General features: G+C 39.8%; 1 protein-coding gene and 1 non-coding gene across 2 annotated transcripts in view; both read right to left on the bottom strand.

The window, feature by feature from the left end:
- Sae1 (SUMO1 activating enzyme subunit 1) overlaps positions 1-20,938 on the bottom strand; it is a 62,375-nt gene that overhangs the window by 37,665 nt on the left and 3,772 nt on the right. The window contains exons 2-5 of the mRNA XM_076837826.1: positions 17,583-17,694; positions 10,913-11,086; positions 8,185-8,327; positions 6,430-6,529 (exon numbers count right to left, since the gene is read on the bottom strand). Coding sequence (XP_076693941.1) covers positions 6,430-6,529; positions 8,185-8,327; positions 10,913-11,086; positions 17,583-17,694 — 529 coding nt within the window. The remainder of the gene's footprint in view (positions 1-6,429; positions 6,530-8,184; positions 8,328-10,912; positions 11,087-17,582; positions 17,695-20,938) is intronic.
- Positions 11,290-11,399, bottom strand: LOC143384596 (small nucleolar RNA U6-53/MBII-28). Its single transcript, XR_013089389.1, has one exon. It is a non-coding gene; the product is annotated as a small nucleolar RNA U6-53/MBII-28 (small nucleolar RNA).

Here is a 20,938-nt window from a genome sequence, read left to right on the forward strand (position 1 = left end):
GCCAAACCCTATGATGCTCTAATTTAACCTAGAGAAAGTAACAGGATTGTCCTAGAGACTATCTACACACACTCACAGACTTACTGTAGCAGTTTTTAATGGCAAAAATGTACATGCCTAAATGCCCATGGACAGAAGAATAGATATATAAACAATAATGTATTTACACAATAAATACTTTACAGCAAAAGAATGCCCTGCAGTGCTGCCCAAGACAATTTGCTGTGATGATGGAAATGGTGAACCTGGGCTGCACAATACCAAGAGGTATGTGTGGTTACTAAGCACTTGAAATGTGGCTAGTGAGACTTAGGGACTCAACTTTTTATGGTATGTAATTTTAATTATTTTAATTTAAATAATCATGTAGCTAATGGCTACCATAATGGACAGAAAAGCCCTAACTCCATACAGATGTCCTCACAAACAAAAAGCTGCTATTAAAAAGCAGGTGCAGCACACATGCAATATGAAACCAATTCTGAAGTTAAAAGGCATGCAAAAGCAATTCCAGATAGTGCTTGGACATGCATACATATATATACACAATAAAAAGAAATACAAGGGCTGGGATTTTGGCTCAGTGGCAGAGGGTTTGCCTTGTGCCATGTGAGGCACTGGGTTTGATCCTCAGCACCACAACAAAATAAATAAATAAAATAAAGGCATTGTGTTCATCTACAACTTAAAAAAAAAAAAGAAATATATAGGGCTGCAGTTGTGGCTCAGTGGTAGAGCACTTGCCTTGCACATGTGAGGCACTGGGTTCGAACCTTAGCACCATATAAAAATAAATAAATAAGCAAAATAAAGTTACCATGTCCTTCTACAACTAAAAAGAAAGAAAGAAAGAAAGAAAGAAAATACACATGAACGAGAAAAAATTGAGGATGATAACTCACGTTGGGAGGACAACCATGGGTTCTCAACCACTCGGGCAATGTTAATGCTTTAGATCGCAGATGGGTTTCCTATATCCTTCTTATGTCTAAATTATTGCATAATAAGTCCTAAAGTGTCACTTAGACACATGTGATACAACAAAGCCAAGTCAGGCACAGAGGCATAGGTATGTAATCCCAGGTAATCAGGAGGCCAAGGGAGAAGGATCATAAGTTTCTAGGCCAGCTTGCAAAACATCTCAAAATAAAATTTAAAAAGGGGTTAGGGGCATTACTCAATGTTATAGTGCTTGCTGACCATGCACAAGGCATGGGGTTCAATCCACAGAACGGTGGGGTGGGGGGGTAGGGGCCACCGCACCAACAGGGTTGTGGGCTTTATCTGCCCTTCCAAGTATTTTTCTAATTCAAACAAATGAACTAGCAGCCCTAGAGTTACCTGGTTAGGAGCAAAGGCCAGAGAAACCCGGGAGAAGATAATAAGAATCATATAGAATAGTTCAATGATATTAAAACCATTTGGGTGGGGTTGGAGATGTGGGGACATAGTCCATCATACCTGAGACCCTAGGTTCCATCCCCAGAACTGCATAAAAATAGAGGAGCCAACTGGGCGATGTGGCACACACCTGCAATCCCAGCAGCTTTGGAGGCTAAGATAGGAGGATTCAAAGTTCAAGGCCATAGATGAACTGGAGACTATCAGGCTAAGTGAAATAACCAATCTCAAAAAAAACCCAAAGGCTGACCATTCTGATATGCTATGATAACACACAATAAGGGGAGTGGATAGAAGTTCATTGGATTAGACAAAGGGGAATGAAGAGAGGGAGGATGGGAATAGGAAAGACATTAGAATGAATCAGACATAACTTTTCTATGTTCGAATACAAATACACAATCATTGTAACTCCAGATTATGTACAACCACAAGAATGGGAAGTCATACTCCATGTATATATAAAATGTCAAAATACATTCTACTGTTACACATAACTAAAAAGAACAAATAAAAAAAATTTAAAAAGAAAAAAAAAGTTCAAGGTCAGCCTCAGCAACTTAGTGAGACCCTGTCTCAAAATAAAAAATAAAAAGAATGTGGGTCAGTGGTTAGGTGCTCCTAGGTTCAATCCCTGGTACCAATAAATAGATAAATAAATATGGCTCATAGATAAATAAATAAATAGTAGCTCATTGGTAAAGTGTCCCTGGACTATATCCCCAGTACCCTCTCTTTACCTCCCAAAACAAAAGGAAGATACAGAAATGCTTAGTTTTTTGCTGGTTACAGCTACTCTGAAAGCTGAGACAAGGATTGCAAATTCAAGGCTAATCTGCATAACTTAGCAAGACCCTATCTCAAGATAAAATTTAAGAAAAAAAGGTAGGGATATAGCTCATTATTAGTAATCTCCTGGCCTCATTCCTAAATACTGCTCTAAATAAATAAACAAATAAATTAGAGGGCTGGGATTGTGGCTCAGGCGTAATGCTTAGCCTAGCACGGGGCGGGATGCGGGGGAGGGGGACCGCCAGACCGGTGATCCTCAGCACCACATAAAAAAATAAAGGCATTGTGTTGTGTCCATCTACACCTAAAAATAAATAAATAAATAAATATTTAAAAAATAAATTAGAATCAATCCTCAACTGTGAAATTTCTCAACTAATTCATCAGGAGTATTAACAGTGCCCAAATTAGTCACCTACTATTTTAAGAGCAGACAACTCATCTCCAGAAGCCCCGAACAATTCAAAAAACAAAACGTGAACAACACAGGTGGGACAGTGGCCTTTTAATCTGAATTTTTTTTTTCAGAATGTTGTCAATTTTTACATATTTTATCCTATCTCTTCATAAAACTTCAGTTTTCCTAAAAATTGTCAGCCTGTGCCCTCAGATCACTGTCTATGCTCTCTACCATCTCTTCCTCCCTCTGCAGCTGAGGTATCAGGTCAGGCCATTTCTGGCTTCTCCATCAGCTGTAGGCTGATAGAACAGGACTGTGCTTCTGCACCCATACAGTGCCTTACATGCAACAGACATTGTTTAACTCACAGAAAGAACTGGCTGGCTTGGAGTGGGGAAAGCCAGTGTGACTCTGCCCCTACATCTGTCATTTTGTTTATCTCATTTCCTTTGACTGCATAGTCCAGGCTCTGATGCTTGGCAAACTTGTCCTTCACAAGCTGACTCAAACACTCCCCTGGGAAACCTTTTCAGACACTTCCTCACCATCACATCTTTACTCTCTCCTTAATCTCCTGCACATCACTGTCTGTATCAGGCCTGTGACAACGACCTAATTCTGATGAAATCTGTCTCGTGACTTCGGCACCCTAAAGGAAGCAAACAAACTGATCACCTCAACAGGCCAGGCATTTTCCTACTGCCTTATTTATCATGATGGCACAGGTGCTAGAAAGGCCCAGTATCTTCCTAGGTGGTGTGAAAACCACAAACTGTTTTTCCTCTTTGTTTTTTAAGTTTCTAATTTAGGAGCACAACGTGTACCTTGAAGCAAAAGTGGCTTTACAACATTTGGTTGAACTTAGGAAAAGGGGTGAGGGGAAGGGAACTCTAACCAGAAACCTTTCACAGGAAACAGGAAGTGGTGGCTTCCCCACCCCCATCCTGCATTCTCAGAGCATAACCCAACTAGTTAGTTATTCTGTACAATTTAGGCAAAAGGGTAGAATCTCAATCAAGGAATTTTTTACTACTAAGAGTACTTCAAAATCACAAATGTATCTCTGTCAAAATAAAGGAGGCATGTTATTATAAGGTGGAAAGGTCAAAACCCAATTCAACCCAGCCCTTGAAGGGCACTCTTGGTGAAGCCTCACCAAGACAAGATTTGGAATCCCAGGGATTGTCATCAGGAATGCACTGAATGCCCTGCAACCTTAAGGGGCTCTTGGTTGGAATTTAAGCCTGAATTGTCCAAGTGTAACAGCTGACTAACAATGTCAGCTGGGGAATATTTTCATACCTTCAAATTTGACCCCACATAGGAAGAGGCTTCACAAAAAGCTCTGACCATGGAGTGCTAAGGAATGGTGCGCCAAGGCCCCCAGTGAAAGCACAGGCTGCCCACATTCTCCTCATAGTGAGATAAAGTGGCTCCCAAAAGGGGTTTCCAGATCCACACCAGTGGGCACCATCAGAACTGACTCCAGGGAAACTTCCAGCTGTGAATGACTAACAAAGCAAAGGCTCTCTCCATCTGAATGTAAAAGACACGCCTCAATCAGAAAAGGCCCTTAAGCCATTAAACCTTTCACACCAAGGCCAAGTGTCTCACTTGTAAGAGGGTGTGATTTATAAACTGACAGCACCCACAAAGCTGCTTTTGTAGTCCTCAGTGTGTTAACAATTTATCTCCCCCACCAAACTCTCAGAGCTATGCAGATAAAGCTTGACTGGGTCTTTAAAAAAAAAAAAAAAAAAGAAAGAAAGAAAGAAAAGGACTCAAGCTTTGGCCAAAACACCAATGTTCACTTTGGATAATTATGGTCCTGTGAATAGACACTAAAATTAGGACTTAATAATTCCTCTGTATCACAAGCACAGCATCAAGCTATTCCAATACAAACACAAAAAGCAAAAGAAAGAAAATCTCCAGCGCTGCCTTGCTGAAGCCTCTAAGAGTTCCACTTCTGCGGTTTTCTGCAGTCTCTTTTGTGGTTTCTGCACTCTTTAGAATCCCCCCCCCCCCCCCCCCCCCCCCCCCCCGTTTAGAGCAATTTTAACTTGACATTCTGACCAGCTGTTTTTTCTTTCTCAACATTTAAATCTACAAAGCAGAGTAAATATGGGCTTGTTCATATCTTTCCTCTCACTCCAACAAAACCAATTCTGGCCACTTCCAATCACTCTCCCCATTCCATGATACCCTTTTTCTTAAATTCCAGCACAACTTACGGAAACCATTGACTTCTGATCTCTTTCCTATTCCTTTCAATAAAAGGAATCTAATTATTGCATCAAATCCAGACATAGGCTATGCTCCTAACATAAACCACATAAAAGTATCCTCCTAAATGGGAGATGTAGATCAGTGATGAAGCATTGGCCTTGCATGCGCACAGGCCCCAGGTTCTATCCCCAGCATGTCCATCCCCACATACAACATACATGATAAATGCACGTGTGTATGCATATTTGCACATATACATATCTATACAACTAATAACATCTGTCAACACTAAATGTTTTTCTTATTAAAGGTTTTTGGCGAAAGAAGAGAGAAAAAAAAAACTTTAAAAAAAAAAAAAAGGAAAGGAAAAAAACAGCCAAGGGGTTAGGATTGTGGCTCAGCAGTAGAGTACTTGCCTAGCACATGTGAGGCATCTTCAGCACCATATAAAAATAAATAAATAAAATAAAGATTGGGGCCGGGTTGTGGCTTAGTAGTAGAGGGCTTGCCTTGCACATGCGGGACCCTAGGTTCTATCCTCAGCACTACATAAAAATAAATAAGTGAAATAAAGGTATTGTGTCCAACTACAATTAAGAATAAATAAATAAGATACTGTGTCCAACTACAACTAAAAAAAATACTTAAAAAAAAAAAAAAAAAAAAAAAAGCCAGCCAAGCATGGTGGTGGCACACCTTTGATCCTAGCTATTGGAATGATTTGAGACAGCCTGGGCAACTTAGGGAGGCTTTGCCTCAAAATTTAGGGGGGAAAAAATGGAGCTATAGAGCTCACTAGAAAAGAAAATTTTCTTGTATAAAAGTAATGGCTTCTGCTCAAAACCATATATCAGAGGTTAAAATCTATGGCCTATGTACTAAATAAGCCACACAGACATGTTGTTTGACCTCCATGGTATTTACTAGAATAGCATTCAAAGCAGATTGAGTATGTACCCTATACAAAAATCTGTATTTCTGACTTTTTTTTTAAGTACCAGGTACTGAACCCAGGAGTTTTTTGTTTTGTTTTGTTTTGTTTTAACATTTATATTTTAGGTGTAGATGGACACAACACAATGCCTTTATTTTTATGTGGTTGAGGACTGAACCCGGGTCCCGCCTGTGCTCTACCCCTGAGCCACAATCCCAGCCCCGAACCCAGGAGTTCTTAATCACACAGTCACATCCCTAGATCTTTTTATTTTTCATGGTTTTTCATGGTAGTGAACACCTGTAATCCCAGTTACTAGGAGGCTGTGACAAAAGGTTCACAAGCTCAGGCTAAACCAGCACCCTGGTGAATCACTGTGTTAAAAGGGCTGGGGACAGAGCTCAAGTGCTATACCACCCTTGAGTTCAATGCCCAGTACTGAGGGGAAAACATTCACCTCTGGAACTGGACCCACATTTCCTCATGGCAACAGCCATCTGGCACTAAGCAGCAGCATATCCCATTACATGGTGTAAGGGTAAGTAAGCATGGGCTTTCCCCTCAAGACTGCTCAACCAAGCTTATTTCTCTCATTTACAAATATAAAAAGGCCCATCGGATCCTCTAGAAGTACCCATGGCCTCTAACCTCTGCTTCCCCACATTATAAGTACCTTTTTGACCATAGTTGTCTCAGATGAATCAAGTTTTGCTCTCTTGGTATCAGGTCCATCTTCTACTCCTTGGCTAACTTTGGCAACTTTGGTTTTCTCCCTAGAGGGTGACAAAGGGAGTCTACCCTGTGAATCATGCCAGTAAAATAAAAAATGTTACCAGTTCACAGAGTATGTAACAGCAAAAGCTTTGGGGTCAGACAGGCCAGGGTTCAAATCCCAGTTCTGCCACTTATTTATCTGATAAGTCAGTTAACCCACTCTGTAGGAATAGCAATCCCTGACACCACAACTGTGAGAAGAGAAATAGCATAAATTGTTCAGCACACTGCCCAAAACATACAAGCTCCTAATAAGTCAAAGTGATTCGTGACCTGCTTTTCACTACTATGACATTATCTACTTATTACATACCTACCCAAGGAACTAGATAGTATTTTTTGCTCCTAACATAAACCACATAAAAGTATCCTCCTGGACTGGAGATGTAGCTCAAGCTATGAAGCATTGGCCTTGCATGGACAGGCCTAGGATTCTATCCCCAGCATGTCCACTCCCACATAAAACATACATGATAGATACACGTGTGTATGCATATTTGCACATATACGTATCTAGTGACTGGGGTTTGAACTCAGGGGCACTCAACCACTGAGCCACTGAGTTGCTTAGTGCCTTGATTTGCTGAGCCTGGCTTTGAACTCGCAATCCTCCTGCCTCAGCCTCCCAAGATGCTGGGATTATAGCCATGCACCACTGCACCTGGCTCTTTTTTCTATTCTTCTTTCCTTTTTTCCCCCCAGTGGAGATTGAACCCAAAACCTTGAAAATGTAGGTAGGTTCTACCACTGAGCACCATCCCCAGCCAAAGTATATTCCTAAAATCATATAATGCTAGAGATATCTTGAGTGTTGGTCTTTCCCCTACGTGGATTTTATAGGCCAGAAATCTGCGTACCAGAGAAGGTTTAGCAACCTGCCTGACAGGCTGAACAAAAGACAGCAGTTCTTGGGCTCTTGCTAGGAAGCTCCACCCCACCGGGCCTCTCTTTAGGGAGTTGGTGAGGGAGGAAGGGAAAGTGGTTAAAAATTTGTGGCCTATGTACCAAATAAGCCACACAGATGTACGTGTGTGTGTGTGTGTGTGTGTGTGTGTGTAACTAGTCCAAAAAACCCCAACTCAGTTTTTTATAATTCTGTATATCATCTGCCATCTTTCATCCAGGAGCTACAAACTCAAAATGTTACAGATCCTACCATGTGAGAATTACCAAAATATGCAGCCTCAATGTTCAAAATAAGGGATAAGGTCTGTTTTTTCCACCAGAGTTGTCTCTGGACCTTGGAGCTTTTCCAAGGTAGACTTTGGCTGAATGTGCCTCCAAGAGAACCCATCTAACTATGTGTACTCAGTTTAGGGTACAAATGTTTACAATCCAAGCAAGCCTTCCCTATGCAGAAAATGTGGGTTCAACACATAAAGTCTGGACTAATCAAATACCCAGTGGTGTACTTTATCACAGAACTCTGCTTGCTTTAGGCTTTAAAATTAGACCATTTTGGAGTGCAGAGGCTGTATCTCCTATAATTCTGAACTCACAATCCACTGTGTTAAGTAATAATTGTTAATGGCTTGATTTCAGACTATTTTGAGTGGTAACAGTAAAACACTTCCCTTACATTCCTTTTTTCCTACCAGTATATAAAATTAAATTTTGAAAATACCTTTTTTTCTCTTTCTGTTCCAACACTTACTCTACAAATTCATGCTCTCCAAGATTGGCAAATGTATATCCATGGTAGCCAAAAACATCTCCTGTGAAGAACTTGATGCTGTTTTTGTGGCAGATCTGATCAACTTTAACTATGACATCCCTAGAGCAGCAAGTTAAGCATACCTGCAAAAAGAAAGTCTGGGTGTGAGTTTTGCAAACTGTGACTCATTGCCCTGATGTCTTCATAAATCTTAATGAACAGTCTTATGGGTCATGTCTGAAGCCAGTTTCAAACTGGTACAACAGGTTCTTTGAGTGCTACAGTTACAATACAAAAGAGAAGCTGCAGGTTTTAGTGCACAGAAAATGTAAGTTATGTAGGCTGAGGCTCAGCATCTAGCACACTTGCCTGGCATGTGTGAGGCACTGGGTTCGATTCTCAGCAACACGTGAAATAAATAAAGGACTATCAACAACTAAAAAAAAAAAGAAAATGTAAGGTATGTGATGGTCACTTTATATGACCAAAAAGAAATGTGTTTAGCTAGAAAGGAAAAACCATTTAGGAAACACTTGCCCTGGACTGGGGGATATAGCTCAGTTGGTAGAGTGCTTGCCTCGATGCACAGGGATGCTGGGTTCAATCCCCAGCACTGCCAAAAAAAAAAAAAAAAAAAAGAAACACTTCCCCTAATCCACAAACATATAAAAACCACATTTCATTGTTTACATGAAAAAGACAGTGATAACTTACCAAGTTATTTCTAAACCATTAGCTAAATCTATTAAAATCTAAAATAAGTGATAAAAGAAAAACTGGGCTGGGGTTGTGGCTCAGTGGTAGAGCACTCATCTAGCATATTTCGAGGCCCTGGGTTTGATCCTCAGTACCATAAAAAAATAAATAAATAAAATAAAGGCATTGTGTCCAACTACAACTATAAATAAATAAATAGATAAACATTTAAAGAAATAAAACTAATTTTTTCATAGCTGTAAATGGACGGTGTGCCTTTATTTTTATGTGGTGCTAGGGTTCAAACCCAGTGCCTCACACATGCTACAGAACCATGGGAGTTACAATCCCAGACCCAAAACTAATTTTTTAAATTGATCCAGAGGTTATTTTCAAATACGTGGGTTTTTGTCTCTTTTCTTTTTTTACTTTTCCCCCACACTGGGGATAGAACCCAGGGCACTCGTCTCTGAACTACCTTCCCAAACCTTTTTTTTTATTTTGAGACAAGATCTTGCTAAAGTTGACTCCTCCAGCTTCCTTTTTTGATTGATATTTTAAGACAAAGATAAACATGTCCCATTGGAATTATTTGTCCATAGTTTGCTGGGAGAAACTTTATCAGAAAGTAAGGACAAAAGAAAAAGGTTACAGACCAAGTAACCTTCTCTGACTTAAGGCAGTAAACTGGTGCTCTGCATCCTCTGGGTTGTTTTCCAATAAATAGGTATTGGAAATGGCCAAGTTCTACTGCACAAAACTCTATCTTTTCAGGAGAAGCTCTGTGATCACCATCAAAAGACAACTTCCAAATCGCACATGCTTTCTCCTGAACACAAGGTCATTTTCAGTTGACAGACACGCTTCGCCTGGAAACTGAAATAATGCTCAGAAAAATGTGTTCCTTTGGTGTTTCAAAAGATGTAGTTATCCAAGGAAAAAAAATCACATCTGAAAGGTAAGAAAACCACAGAGGACACACACAAGCAATTGATTAAACGGAACCCTGCAGAGTCAAAAGTGACTACAACCCCTGCCAGGAGCAGTCAAACAGGGCCCAAAGAGACAATCACTCTCCCTGTGCAGGTACACAGCACTGGCCTCATGCATCTGTTCTAAAAAAAAAAATCTCTCTACATCTACAAGTTTATGGGATAACTGAAATAAACCGAATCTGAACTATGGATGAGAAAATTTTAAAAAGACTTAGGTCCAAATGGAAGATATCATATTACCTACAACTACAAAATAGAAGGAATTGGTAAAAAAGGAAAAAAGACAAATACACAGATGATCCAACATTCTGAGCCCATGTTTGAACAGATACATGCAAGCTATAAAATATAGCAGTGTGAAAAACAAACTACCCAGGCCAAATTCTAACCTTTTACGTAAGGTAATCATTTCGGTTGCCTGGAATTGTTAAGTTTTCCCAAGTTACACGGAATTATGTCTGAAAGGTCACAGATACCAACATAGATTTTAACTTATCCTCTTGCATCTGCATAGATAGATTCAGCAGTGAAAGCAGATGAGGCTGGATAGGATTCATTTGGCTTATAACTATGGTGATTTTGTCTAGTTATCCATGAGCAAAAAAAAAAAGACAGACATAAACCAAGATCAAGATCAGGTGTATTCTTTCCTAAGACAAAACACAAGCTACAGTATGGTATTTCTAACAATAAAATGCCACAGAAATTAATCAACAACTTGTTAAGTTTTCAGGGGCAAATATTTGCGACACACACAGATTCTAGAAAGAAGACAGAACACCAATCCTGAAATCTGGTCTAGGGAAACACATGCCCAGAAAAGCCAGCAGACGGCAACGTCACAAACAGCCACAGCAGGTCCAACAGATTGGACCTACTGGCAACACACTCATGAAAGGTACTAAGCTTAAACAACAGAATAGCTTATAAATTTACTTGGGAAAAAGCTCAGAATTTGAGATTCAAACCCTCTAGAATACCTGTAAATAGTGCTTAAATTTGCTTAATTCCCACAGGCTTTATACTAAGAAACTTACAGCATCAAACTGAGTGAAAAATGACTCAGGTTTCTTCTCTATATCCTCAGTGTCCACCTTCACATCCACCATGGGGTTGAGATTCTGGGCTCGCTCCAAAGAGGCTTCAGCCCTATTTCTGCCAACAGACCCAGTACGAATCAGGAATTGACCTCTGGGATCTTCTGGAGATACCTGAGAATAAATACTTTTTCTTAATGCTTGAATTTTCCTTGAAAACAAATCTCAAAGACAGTGAATTGATTTAAGACAACAGCTAAAATACTTACCATCAAATTGTACGGCTCCTATAATAAACAGCATAATGCAGAGTCCCTACTCTTAATTCCTTCTGAGATTATTTTTTCTTTTTATATTTTTTAATATTTTTTTAACATGTCCCTCAGGTCTCCATTTGAGAAGTTTTGTTAAACTCACTGGCACCCAGACCAGGGCAATACTGCCCTACCTGATGGCTCAGTATTAGCATGGCAACTCATCACTGGGACTCCTTTTGAGATTTAAATACGACATTTTAATGGTTTTTAATTGGTCATTGATGGTTAAATAGCACCCCCTTGTGTTCATAAGGGACATTCACTCAGGAACAGAAAAGTCCATGCTTTTTTCCACTTAAATCTGCTTAAATTTATAACCACTGTAACAATTACCAATGGTAAGAATTGACTAAGTACCTATCATGTGCCCAACCTTAAGCATTCATGGAAACATTAGGTAGTTTAAAGGATGCAGTCCCTGTCTACAAAGGATTTAAAAACAATGCAAAAACCAGACACAATTAAGAATACTTAAAATGAACTTTTAAATTCAATTCAAACTCAGGAGGAAAGATGAGTGGGGACTAGAGCAGAGGAATTTTACCATACAGCTGGATGTCAGCACAGTAGAGCCTCAAATATAGAATACTGTAACTCCCTGATAGCCAGAGGGATTACAGATTCCATACAGCTCACAAAGCATTTCTTCACACACCACAAACATCTAATTGAACTCTTAATCTCTGCAAATGACTTCGCCACCTTCATTGAGACTAGGTTCAACAAAAGTAATCTCCCTTCATCTCCTCCTACTAAGTATCCAGGAACACACACTTCCTTACTGTCTTTCCTCCAAGAAAATGAACTGGCCCTCCTCCCACTCCAGATCAACCCTCTAACAGTATCTTGACCCATCCCCTCCTTTCTTCAGAGATCTCTATACTGAGAGGCTAGATAACACAGTGGTTAAGAGCAAAGACTCTGGAATAATTCAGGTTGCGTTAAAACCTTTAATTCAAATCCTGGTTCAACAACTTACTGTATGACCTTGAGAAAAGTATGTGAGATTCACAAGTAAAATGAAGATGTTAATAAAAAAACATAAAACTCATTAATTCCTCCATCAGTGCCAGTCATTATTACTGTCAGTCCAAAGAGCACAACTTGCTTGCAACTTTCTACTTGTCCCCTGTCCTCTCAGACCCTCCTCTTCCTTCTCTTTTTTCCTGTCCCTATTTGCCCCTAAGTTTTCATCTCAAAACCATTCATCTTTTCACTTTGTATATAGTTCCATAAACCATCTCTATTATCTCTATTATCAAGGTCTTTACTCAAATCCCTTGTGCCTCTCACCTACACTACTAAAAAAGCCTTGTAAGTTATCTTCCCTGTACCCTGTGCTAATCATAGTTCTACCCAGATTGTTCTAGATCTAAATTAGTGATCTACCTGAATAATGTCTATTTTGCCAAGTGTGATGGCGCATGCCTGTAATTCCAAAGGCTTGGGAGGCTGAGGCAGGAGGATTGCCAGTTCAAAGCCAGAAACTCGGGCTGGGGTTGTAGCTCAGTGGTAGAGCACTTGCCTAGCATGTGTGAGGCACTGGGTTCAATTCTCAGCACTACTTAAAAACAATTAAATAAAATAAAGGTATTGTGTTTATTTAAAAAAAAAAAAAAAAGCCAGCAACTCGGTGAGATCCTCTCTCTAAATAAAATACAAAACAGGGCTGGGGATGTGGCTCAGTGGTCTAATAATGCCCCCATGTTCAATCCCCAGTACCCTCCCCCCAAAAAAAGTATTTGTATTTTTATTAGTGATGAAGCCCAAAGCCAACCAGGTTAAGTTCTCTTTACATCTGAAGCTAATGAATCCACAGCACCTGGGGAACTGAGTAAAAGTTGAGTTGGGCTTCCCAGCAGGACTTTCTGACATGAACTTTACATGTGATCTGCCCCTGCTTGCTACCACTTTGGATCTTGTACTCTAAAAACACCAAATGCTTGTTATATTCCATTTCTAAGATGCTGTCAGACACTTCTATGCCACTTTAATGTTCTCTGACTAAAAACCCATCAACTTGATAACCCCCTTCCTTGTTCTTTAAAACTTAGCTCAGATTGGAACTCCAGGAGACCTTTCATGTCCTACTACTACCATCTAAGTCCAGGTTTCTTTGAAAAAATTTGAGAATGGGAATTAAACTGTGAGCATTGTTCTCTTGCCAGCACCTAACAGACTTCATGGTACTGAGCAGATACTCTCATCAGATGCTTATCAATCTTATAAACTAAATAAAAAGTTCTGTCAACCCCTTGAACTAACCAATAATTCTTTTCAGATTCTTTTTTTTTTTTTTAAAGAGAGAGAGAGAATTTTAATATTTATTTTTCAGTTTTTGGCGGACACAACATCTTTGTATGTGGTGCTGAGGATCAAACCCAGGCCGCACGCATGCCAGGCGAGCGCGCTACCGCTTGAGCCACATCCCCAGCCCTCTTTCCAGATTCTTTCCCGCCACATGATACACTAATCATGTTTTAGAGTTGTTATTTTATTTTCCTGCGGTGTGTGATGATTTGCTGAGAGATCCTATGATATATGCGGGAGTCCCTGCCTTCTCCAAAGAATGTATAAAACTGCTGTAAACCCTGGGCTCCGGGCCTCTCAGCATCACCTGTTGCTGTGTGGGCGTGGAGGACGGAGCTAGCTCGCAATAAACACCTCTTTGCTGCTTACATCGGGGAAAAAAAAAAAAGTTCTAAGGGCATTTTAGAGATGAGCAAACTGAGTCTGAGATGTTGACTTGAACCTTTCTACATGATTCCAAAGTCTTTGCATTTTGCAGTACTGCCTCCCTGGGGTGTTCTTGGTGATAACAGAGACAGCAAGAAGCACATGGATGTGATAAATATACTTTGGTATTAGAAGTATATGCATAGATGGGCTGGGAATGTGGCTCAAGTGGTAGCGCACTCGCCTGGCATGCATGCGGCCCAGGTTCGATCCTCAGCACCACATACAAACAAAGATGTTGGGTCCGCCGAATAACTAAAAAATAAATATTAAAAAAAAAAAGTAGTAATAGTATTTGCATGGAGCTTAAATAATGAAAACAAGGAAGAGGTACGCAGCAGAAGGGTAAACAACCATGATGTGTTCATGAATTTATAAATTTATCTGATTAAGAAAGACACAGTGCCTACTCCTTCCAGAAGGCTGAGGCAGGAGTACAGTAAGTCTGAGGCCAGCTTTGGCAAGTCAGTGGACCTTTTTTCAAAATGAAAACTGAAATAAAAAGAGCTAGGGATGTAGCTCAATGGCAGAGCATCCCTGGGTTAATTCCTAATACTAGAAGAAAAAAAAATTTTATCTGATGGGAGTCTGGCTTGGTAAGTTAAGAACAAGATATATGAAGTCAGTGGCTGTTAACCCACCATGACTATTAGATTCACCTAAAGAACTTTATTTTTATTTTTTTAATTATTTTTTAAATGTTTACTTTTGAGTTGTAGTTGGGCACAATACCTTTATTTCACTTATTTATTTTTACGTGGTGCTGAGGATTGAACCCAGGTCCTGCACATGCGAGGCGAGTGCTCTACCGCTGAGCCACAATCCCAACCCCAAGAACTTTATTTTTAAATAACTCCTCGGGTACTCTCAAGTACATATGGATGAGACCACCAGGTGGTTAGGCAGGTGGAAGGCCCCACAACACTCCAAGCAAAGAGGTAAAGGATGTCAATAAGTCTGTACATTTCAACACTGTCCTGATATGGTATCAGAACCACACCCCACACCTCTCAATATATCATTACTCGCCCCATTCTAAATCCGTAAACGAGATGAGGAAGTTACTGTGTCCAAGTGGTTTCATTTTCCCATGCCCAGAAGTGCTACTGTTTAGGTAGTATCCTTCCTTAGGTCTCAGCTTTTATCCTCTCCATACACAGCAGTATTCCTCAGGACAAGGTACTTCAACCTCTAGAGGGCAGCATAGTTGGGGAAATAATTCTGTTTCTTGTCCCCTGCCCACTCCTGGCACCTTCCTTGCAGGAATTTTTTTCCTGAGGATTTTTAAATTAAATTCAAAAATGCTGGGCACCATGCCAGTAATCCCATCAGTTTGGGAGGCTGAGGCAGGAAGATGGTGAATTCAAAACCAACCCCAGCAATTTAGCAAGTAACTCAGCAAGACCTTTTCTCTAAATAAAATTTTAAAAAGACTGGAGAGGGGTGCTGGGGCTGGGACTCACTGTAAGTGCACTTGCCTGGCATGTGTGAGGCACTGGGTTAGATTCTCAGCACCACATATGAATGAATGAATGAATGAATGAATGAATGGTCTATCAGTAAGTAAAAAAATATTTTAAAAAAAGGGCTGGGAATGTGGTTCAGTGGTTGAGCGTCCGTGCCAAAATAAATAAATTAATACAGGCAGATAAATTTAATTCAAAAACCAATCTGTGGCTGTAATATTAAGTGAGCCAACCTATGTTTCTCTTCACTTTATAGTACAATATTAAAAAAATAATTCCAGGTATTCCTGAATACTCACGTAACATCGCTTTTAAATTTTTCACTGTTTTTCTCTTAGTCTAGTGGCTAGGAAAATAAATAAATAAAAATTCTCATTAAAATTTACTTTTGTTGGGCTGGGGATGTGGCTCAAGCGGTAGAACGCTCGCCTAGCATGCGTGCGGCCCGGGTTCGATCCTCAGCACCACATACAAAACAAAGATGTTGTGTCCGCCAATAACTAAAAAATAAATAATAAACTTCTCTCTCTCTCTCTCTCTCCCTCTCTCACTCTCTCTTTAAAAAAAAAAAAAATTTACTCTCGTCTAGGGCTGGGGTTACGGCTCAGAAGTACAGCACTCGCTTAGCATGTACAGGGTCCTGGGTTCAATCCTCAGCACCACATAAAAATAAATAGATAAAATGAAGATATCATGTCCAATTACAACTAAATAAATATTTTTTTTAATTTACTTTTGTCTAAAGAGCCTAGACTTCATGCTAGTTACCTAGTGTGAGACAGGATTCTGTTCATTGCCCAAAAGAAAAGAAAATCACAAATAATACAGTGTAATAATACAGTCTCCCAAGTATTTTGCTCCCAGGTGCAGTGGTGCACGCCTGTAATCCCAGAGCTGAGCTGGAGGATTCCAAGTTCGAGGCCAGCCTCAGCAACTTAGTGAGACCCTGGCCTTAAAATAAAAAATAAAAAGGACTGGGGATGTAGCTCAGTAGTTAGATACCTCCGAGTTTAATCCCTAGTACCCAAAAAAAAAAAAAAAAAGAAAGAAAGAAAAAAAAGACAGGTCAGAACAAACTACACTAGAGTTGGGTGCACTACTATTATATTATTCAACAGCACTGTCATATTATTTATTAGATGCTTACTGTGTATCTCTGCTAAACAACCCACATATATTTGCTCTGATTCGATATTTTTCTTTTTTGCTTTTTTCCCCTTTGGTACTGAAAATTGAACCCGGGGTGGTTTACCTCTGAGCTACATTTCCAGTTCCTTCTATTTTGAGACAGGGTAATCACTAAGTTGCTAAGGTTGGCCTTGACCTGTGATCCTCCCGCCTTAGATTACAGGCATGCACCACCTCACCCAACTAGTATGTTTTTCAAAGTAATATTTGTGGAGATTCTACAACAAAATCTCCTGACCCATCTGTCTTTTATTTATTTATTTCCTTTTTTTGGGGGGGGTGGAAGGGTGGAATGGGGATCGAACTCCGGGACACTCTACACTGAGCTACATCCACGGCTCTCCCTATTTCTTTCTTTTCTTTTTTTTTTTTTTTCCCAGTCCTGGGGATTGAACCCAGGGCCTTACTCATGTTGGGCAAGCACTCTACCTCTTAAGCTACATCCCCAAGCCCCCACTTTCTATTTTTTATTTCCAGACAGCTGAAACTGGCCTCAAACTTGCAATCTTTCTGCCTCAGCTTCCCAAACACTAGGGTTACAGGTGTGCACCAAAACTCCCAGCTCTCAGACATCTATCTTTTAAATATATATGTTCCTGAGCCTTATCCAAGACCTTCTAAACCAGAATCACTGAGGGTAAAAGCTTTATACTACGACAAAGGCTCCAGGCAACTGCATTTTCATTTAGTTATCCAGGTGATTTTTAGGCATAGATTGGAAAACTACTTCTCTATTCCTCCAAGGGAAATGCTATTAACTCCATTTTACAGATGGCAGGCTCACTGGGTAATCTATCTCCTCTGGGTGGATCTAGAATTCAAACCCAGCACTAGTACCTTCAGTTTCCAAAGACTAGAGTTCCACTAACACTACCCATTTCACAACATATATAGGCATTCATAAAATCTTCATACTGAAGAGGATAGATACAAAAGGGCAGTTATAAGGTGATAACAGCGTACCTGTTCATGATCCAGCATGGTCAGTCCTTTAACTCCTGCCAGAATGAGATTCTTGGCAATTTCAGCCCCGAGTCCTTTCATGCCAACAAGAAGCACCCGGGAGGCCCGCAGCCTATAAAGCAGAAACTGTTAACCTCCTGATATAGAAGAGAGGAGCTTACGAATCATAGAACAAAATACAGGGAAGTAATTTTGATTCTAATTAAATACACCATAGTTCCACAGCCTCAAATATAGAAAACACACAGGTTCCAACCCATCCTGCATAGAAAAATTCATTCAAAAGAATTACTAATTACTCTATTGGTGATAGAATAAAAAGTTTAAAAAAAAAAAGAAAGAAAGAAATATTTATTGAGCACTTACTATGCCAGGCATGGAGAATTTGGAAACATAGCATGAATAAGAAAATTCTTGCCTCCTGGAGGAAAGGTTAGATAAACAAATACATAATATATCAAAAAGTGACAAAAACTGGGCTGGGGTTGTGGCTCAGTGTTAAGAGTGCTTACCGAGGATGCATGAGGCATCACATTAAAAAAAAAAAGATATTGTGTCTACCTAAAACTAAAAAATAAATATGAAAAAAAGTGACAAAAATCAAGCATGATGGAGAATTAAAAAAAAAAAAAAAAAAAAAAAAACTCTTTCTAGCCGCTGGGCACAATGGTGTATAACTACAATCCCAGTAACTCAGGAAGCTGAAGCAGGAGTATCACAAATTTGAGGCCAGCCTTGACCACTAAGCAAGACTCTGTCTCAAAAATAAAAATGGATGGGGATATAGGTCAGCACTAGAGAGCCACTGGATCCAATCCCAAGAATGAGGGTTGAGGGTTGGAAAGAAGAATTTAGAATAGTCTCAAATAAACTCAACTTCTTGTCATATACCTGTATTCCCGCAACTCAATAGGCTGAAGCAAGAGGACCACAAGTTCAAGGCTAGCCTCAGCAACTTAGGGAGGCTACAAGCAAATTAACAAGACTCTAATTTTAAAAAATTAAACAATTTTTAAAAAGATGGGTCAGGGGCTGGGATTGTGGCTCAGCTGTAGAGCGCTCGCCTAGCACCCGAGAGCACCACATAAAAATAAAGATATTGTGACCAACTACAACTAAAAAATAAATATTAAAAAAAAAAAAGGAGGGTGGGCTGGAGATGGGGATGTAATTCAGTGGTCAAGTGACCCTGGGTTCCATCCCCAATAACAAAATTAAACTTGACTGCTATTGGCCAATGAGTTTACTACTGATTTATATAAAAAGTCAATTCTCTCAAAGTACCAGTATTTGGGAAAACATGTGAAAGCTTTTTTGCGAAAATGACTCCAATAATTTTAGACACCTGCATGCAATTAACTAGGAGTCTAATAAAAGCAGTAGCTGAAGCCTGATGAGTGCAGCACACCTGTAATCCCAGCAACTCCAGAGACTGATGCAGAAGGATCACAAGTTTAAGGCCAGCCTCAGCAATTTAGTAAGATCTTGTTTCAAAATCAAAAGTGTGGGGCTGGGGTTGTAGTACAGTGGAAGAGCGGTTGCCTAGCACATGTGAGACACTGGGTTCAATCCTCAGCACTACATATAAATAAATAAAATTACTGTGTCCACGACAACTAAAAATTTTTTTAAAAATCAAAAGTGCTAGAGATGTAGCTCAGTAGTAGAGTACCCCTGGTTCCATCCCCAGTATAAGGAAAAAAAATTGACATCAGAAAGATTAATTACAACCTCTAGATTTAGTTGAACCCTCCAGATCACAGATAAGACATACTAGCTCAGCTGACCCTGCCACTGCGCACCTTAGGTTGTAGCTTCCAAGTTCCCTTTCAGGCTGAGTGACTGGATCTTGTCCTATTTGGCGCTTTGGTATCTCAAAAACAGGTAGCGTGGGCGGGGGTTGTGGCTCAGTGGTAGAGCACTTGCAAAGCATGCATGAAGCACTGGGTTCAATCCCTGGCACCACATAAAAATAAATAAACGTATTGTGCCCATCTACAACTAAAATAATATATTTTAAAAAATAGTTACCAATGATCCACCTTTCCAGTGGGAATCTGCAGTTACAAACTTTACCTATGGCTTCCTAATCTCCAAATCCACTAATTTTTTTCCCTCAGTCTCGTTTCCCCTAGTGTTTTTCCAGCAATGGGCACTTCCAATCATTAATGTCCTCTGAGTGTGAAAACAGGAGTTTGAATTCTGGATTTGCCACTACCTAACTGGGTGACCCAGAAAACTATACAATCAGTAAAATGGGGTTACTAATTCTCAATTCATGTCATTTAATTCCATTGACAACCTGTTAAATGTGAGTGCCAAAGCATCCTTACCTTAACACATGCACAAGTTACGTGAATATAATAACCTCTTCTCAAGATCCATTGCCTTATTTACATAAAAGGGTCCAGATTTTTAAAAATTTGACAGGAAAAAAGAAAAAAAAAAAAAAACACTAAAAACTAAAGCTGGCATTTAAAGCCACTTAGTATTGGCTCTATCCTACTTTACCACCCTTATTTCCTACTATTTCTACATTACTCACTCCCAGGCATGTCTCCAGTTTTCCACCTTCAGGCTCTATGTTCTTTCCTTTTTTTGAGACAGGGTTTCACCATGTTGCCCAGCCTGGCCTTGAACTTACAATCCCCCCATCTCAGCCTTCCAAGCAGCTGGGATTAGAGGTGTGTGCCACCTGGCCCATGTTCAGACTTTAAATCACATTCCACACTCCTGAAATGCATGCTGTCTTCCTCTAACTAGTCCAGCTTTTCCCCAAGACTTCAAAACCCAACTTGAATGTCATTTTCTCCAAAAGTCCTTTCTAATTATGGCTGAGTGGGGTGAGCATCCTCTCCTGAACTTTTCTAGCAAAGAATGTTTTTAAATGCCTCTGACAACACATCTCATGTAGCCACATAGCATTTCCAAAGCCTACATTCCTATATGGCTCCACAAACCAACTTCTCTGGAGTTGTTTTGCTTTTTAATTCAACTGCTGTCAACAATAAAACTCATATTTATGTGTTTAATCTTTAACCATGCTAGGGCCCCTGTGACTACAGCTTATTTATGGCTCGATTATATGAAAAGTGCTTAAAACAATACCTGGCACATAGTCACCACTTAATGAATATCAGTTATTATGATTCATGCTCTCTCATGTAGCAATTCCCCTTCTGGGAATCAATCCTACAAAAATTATACACAAAATATGTAAAAAGCCAGGCATGGTGGCATATACCTATAATACAAGCAATTTAGGAAGCTCAAGACGGGAGGATCACAGATTCAAGGACAGCCTTGGCCAGAAAGAGGAAAAAAAAGAAAAAAAAGATTTAGTAACACACTCTTTC

This window comes from Callospermophilus lateralis, chromosome 18 (assembly GCF_048772815.1).
Source record: "Callospermophilus lateralis isolate mCalLat2 chromosome 18, mCalLat2.hap1, whole genome shotgun sequence".
NCBI classification, from domain to species: domain Eukaryota; kingdom Metazoa; phylum Chordata; class Mammalia; order Rodentia; family Sciuridae; genus Callospermophilus; species Callospermophilus lateralis.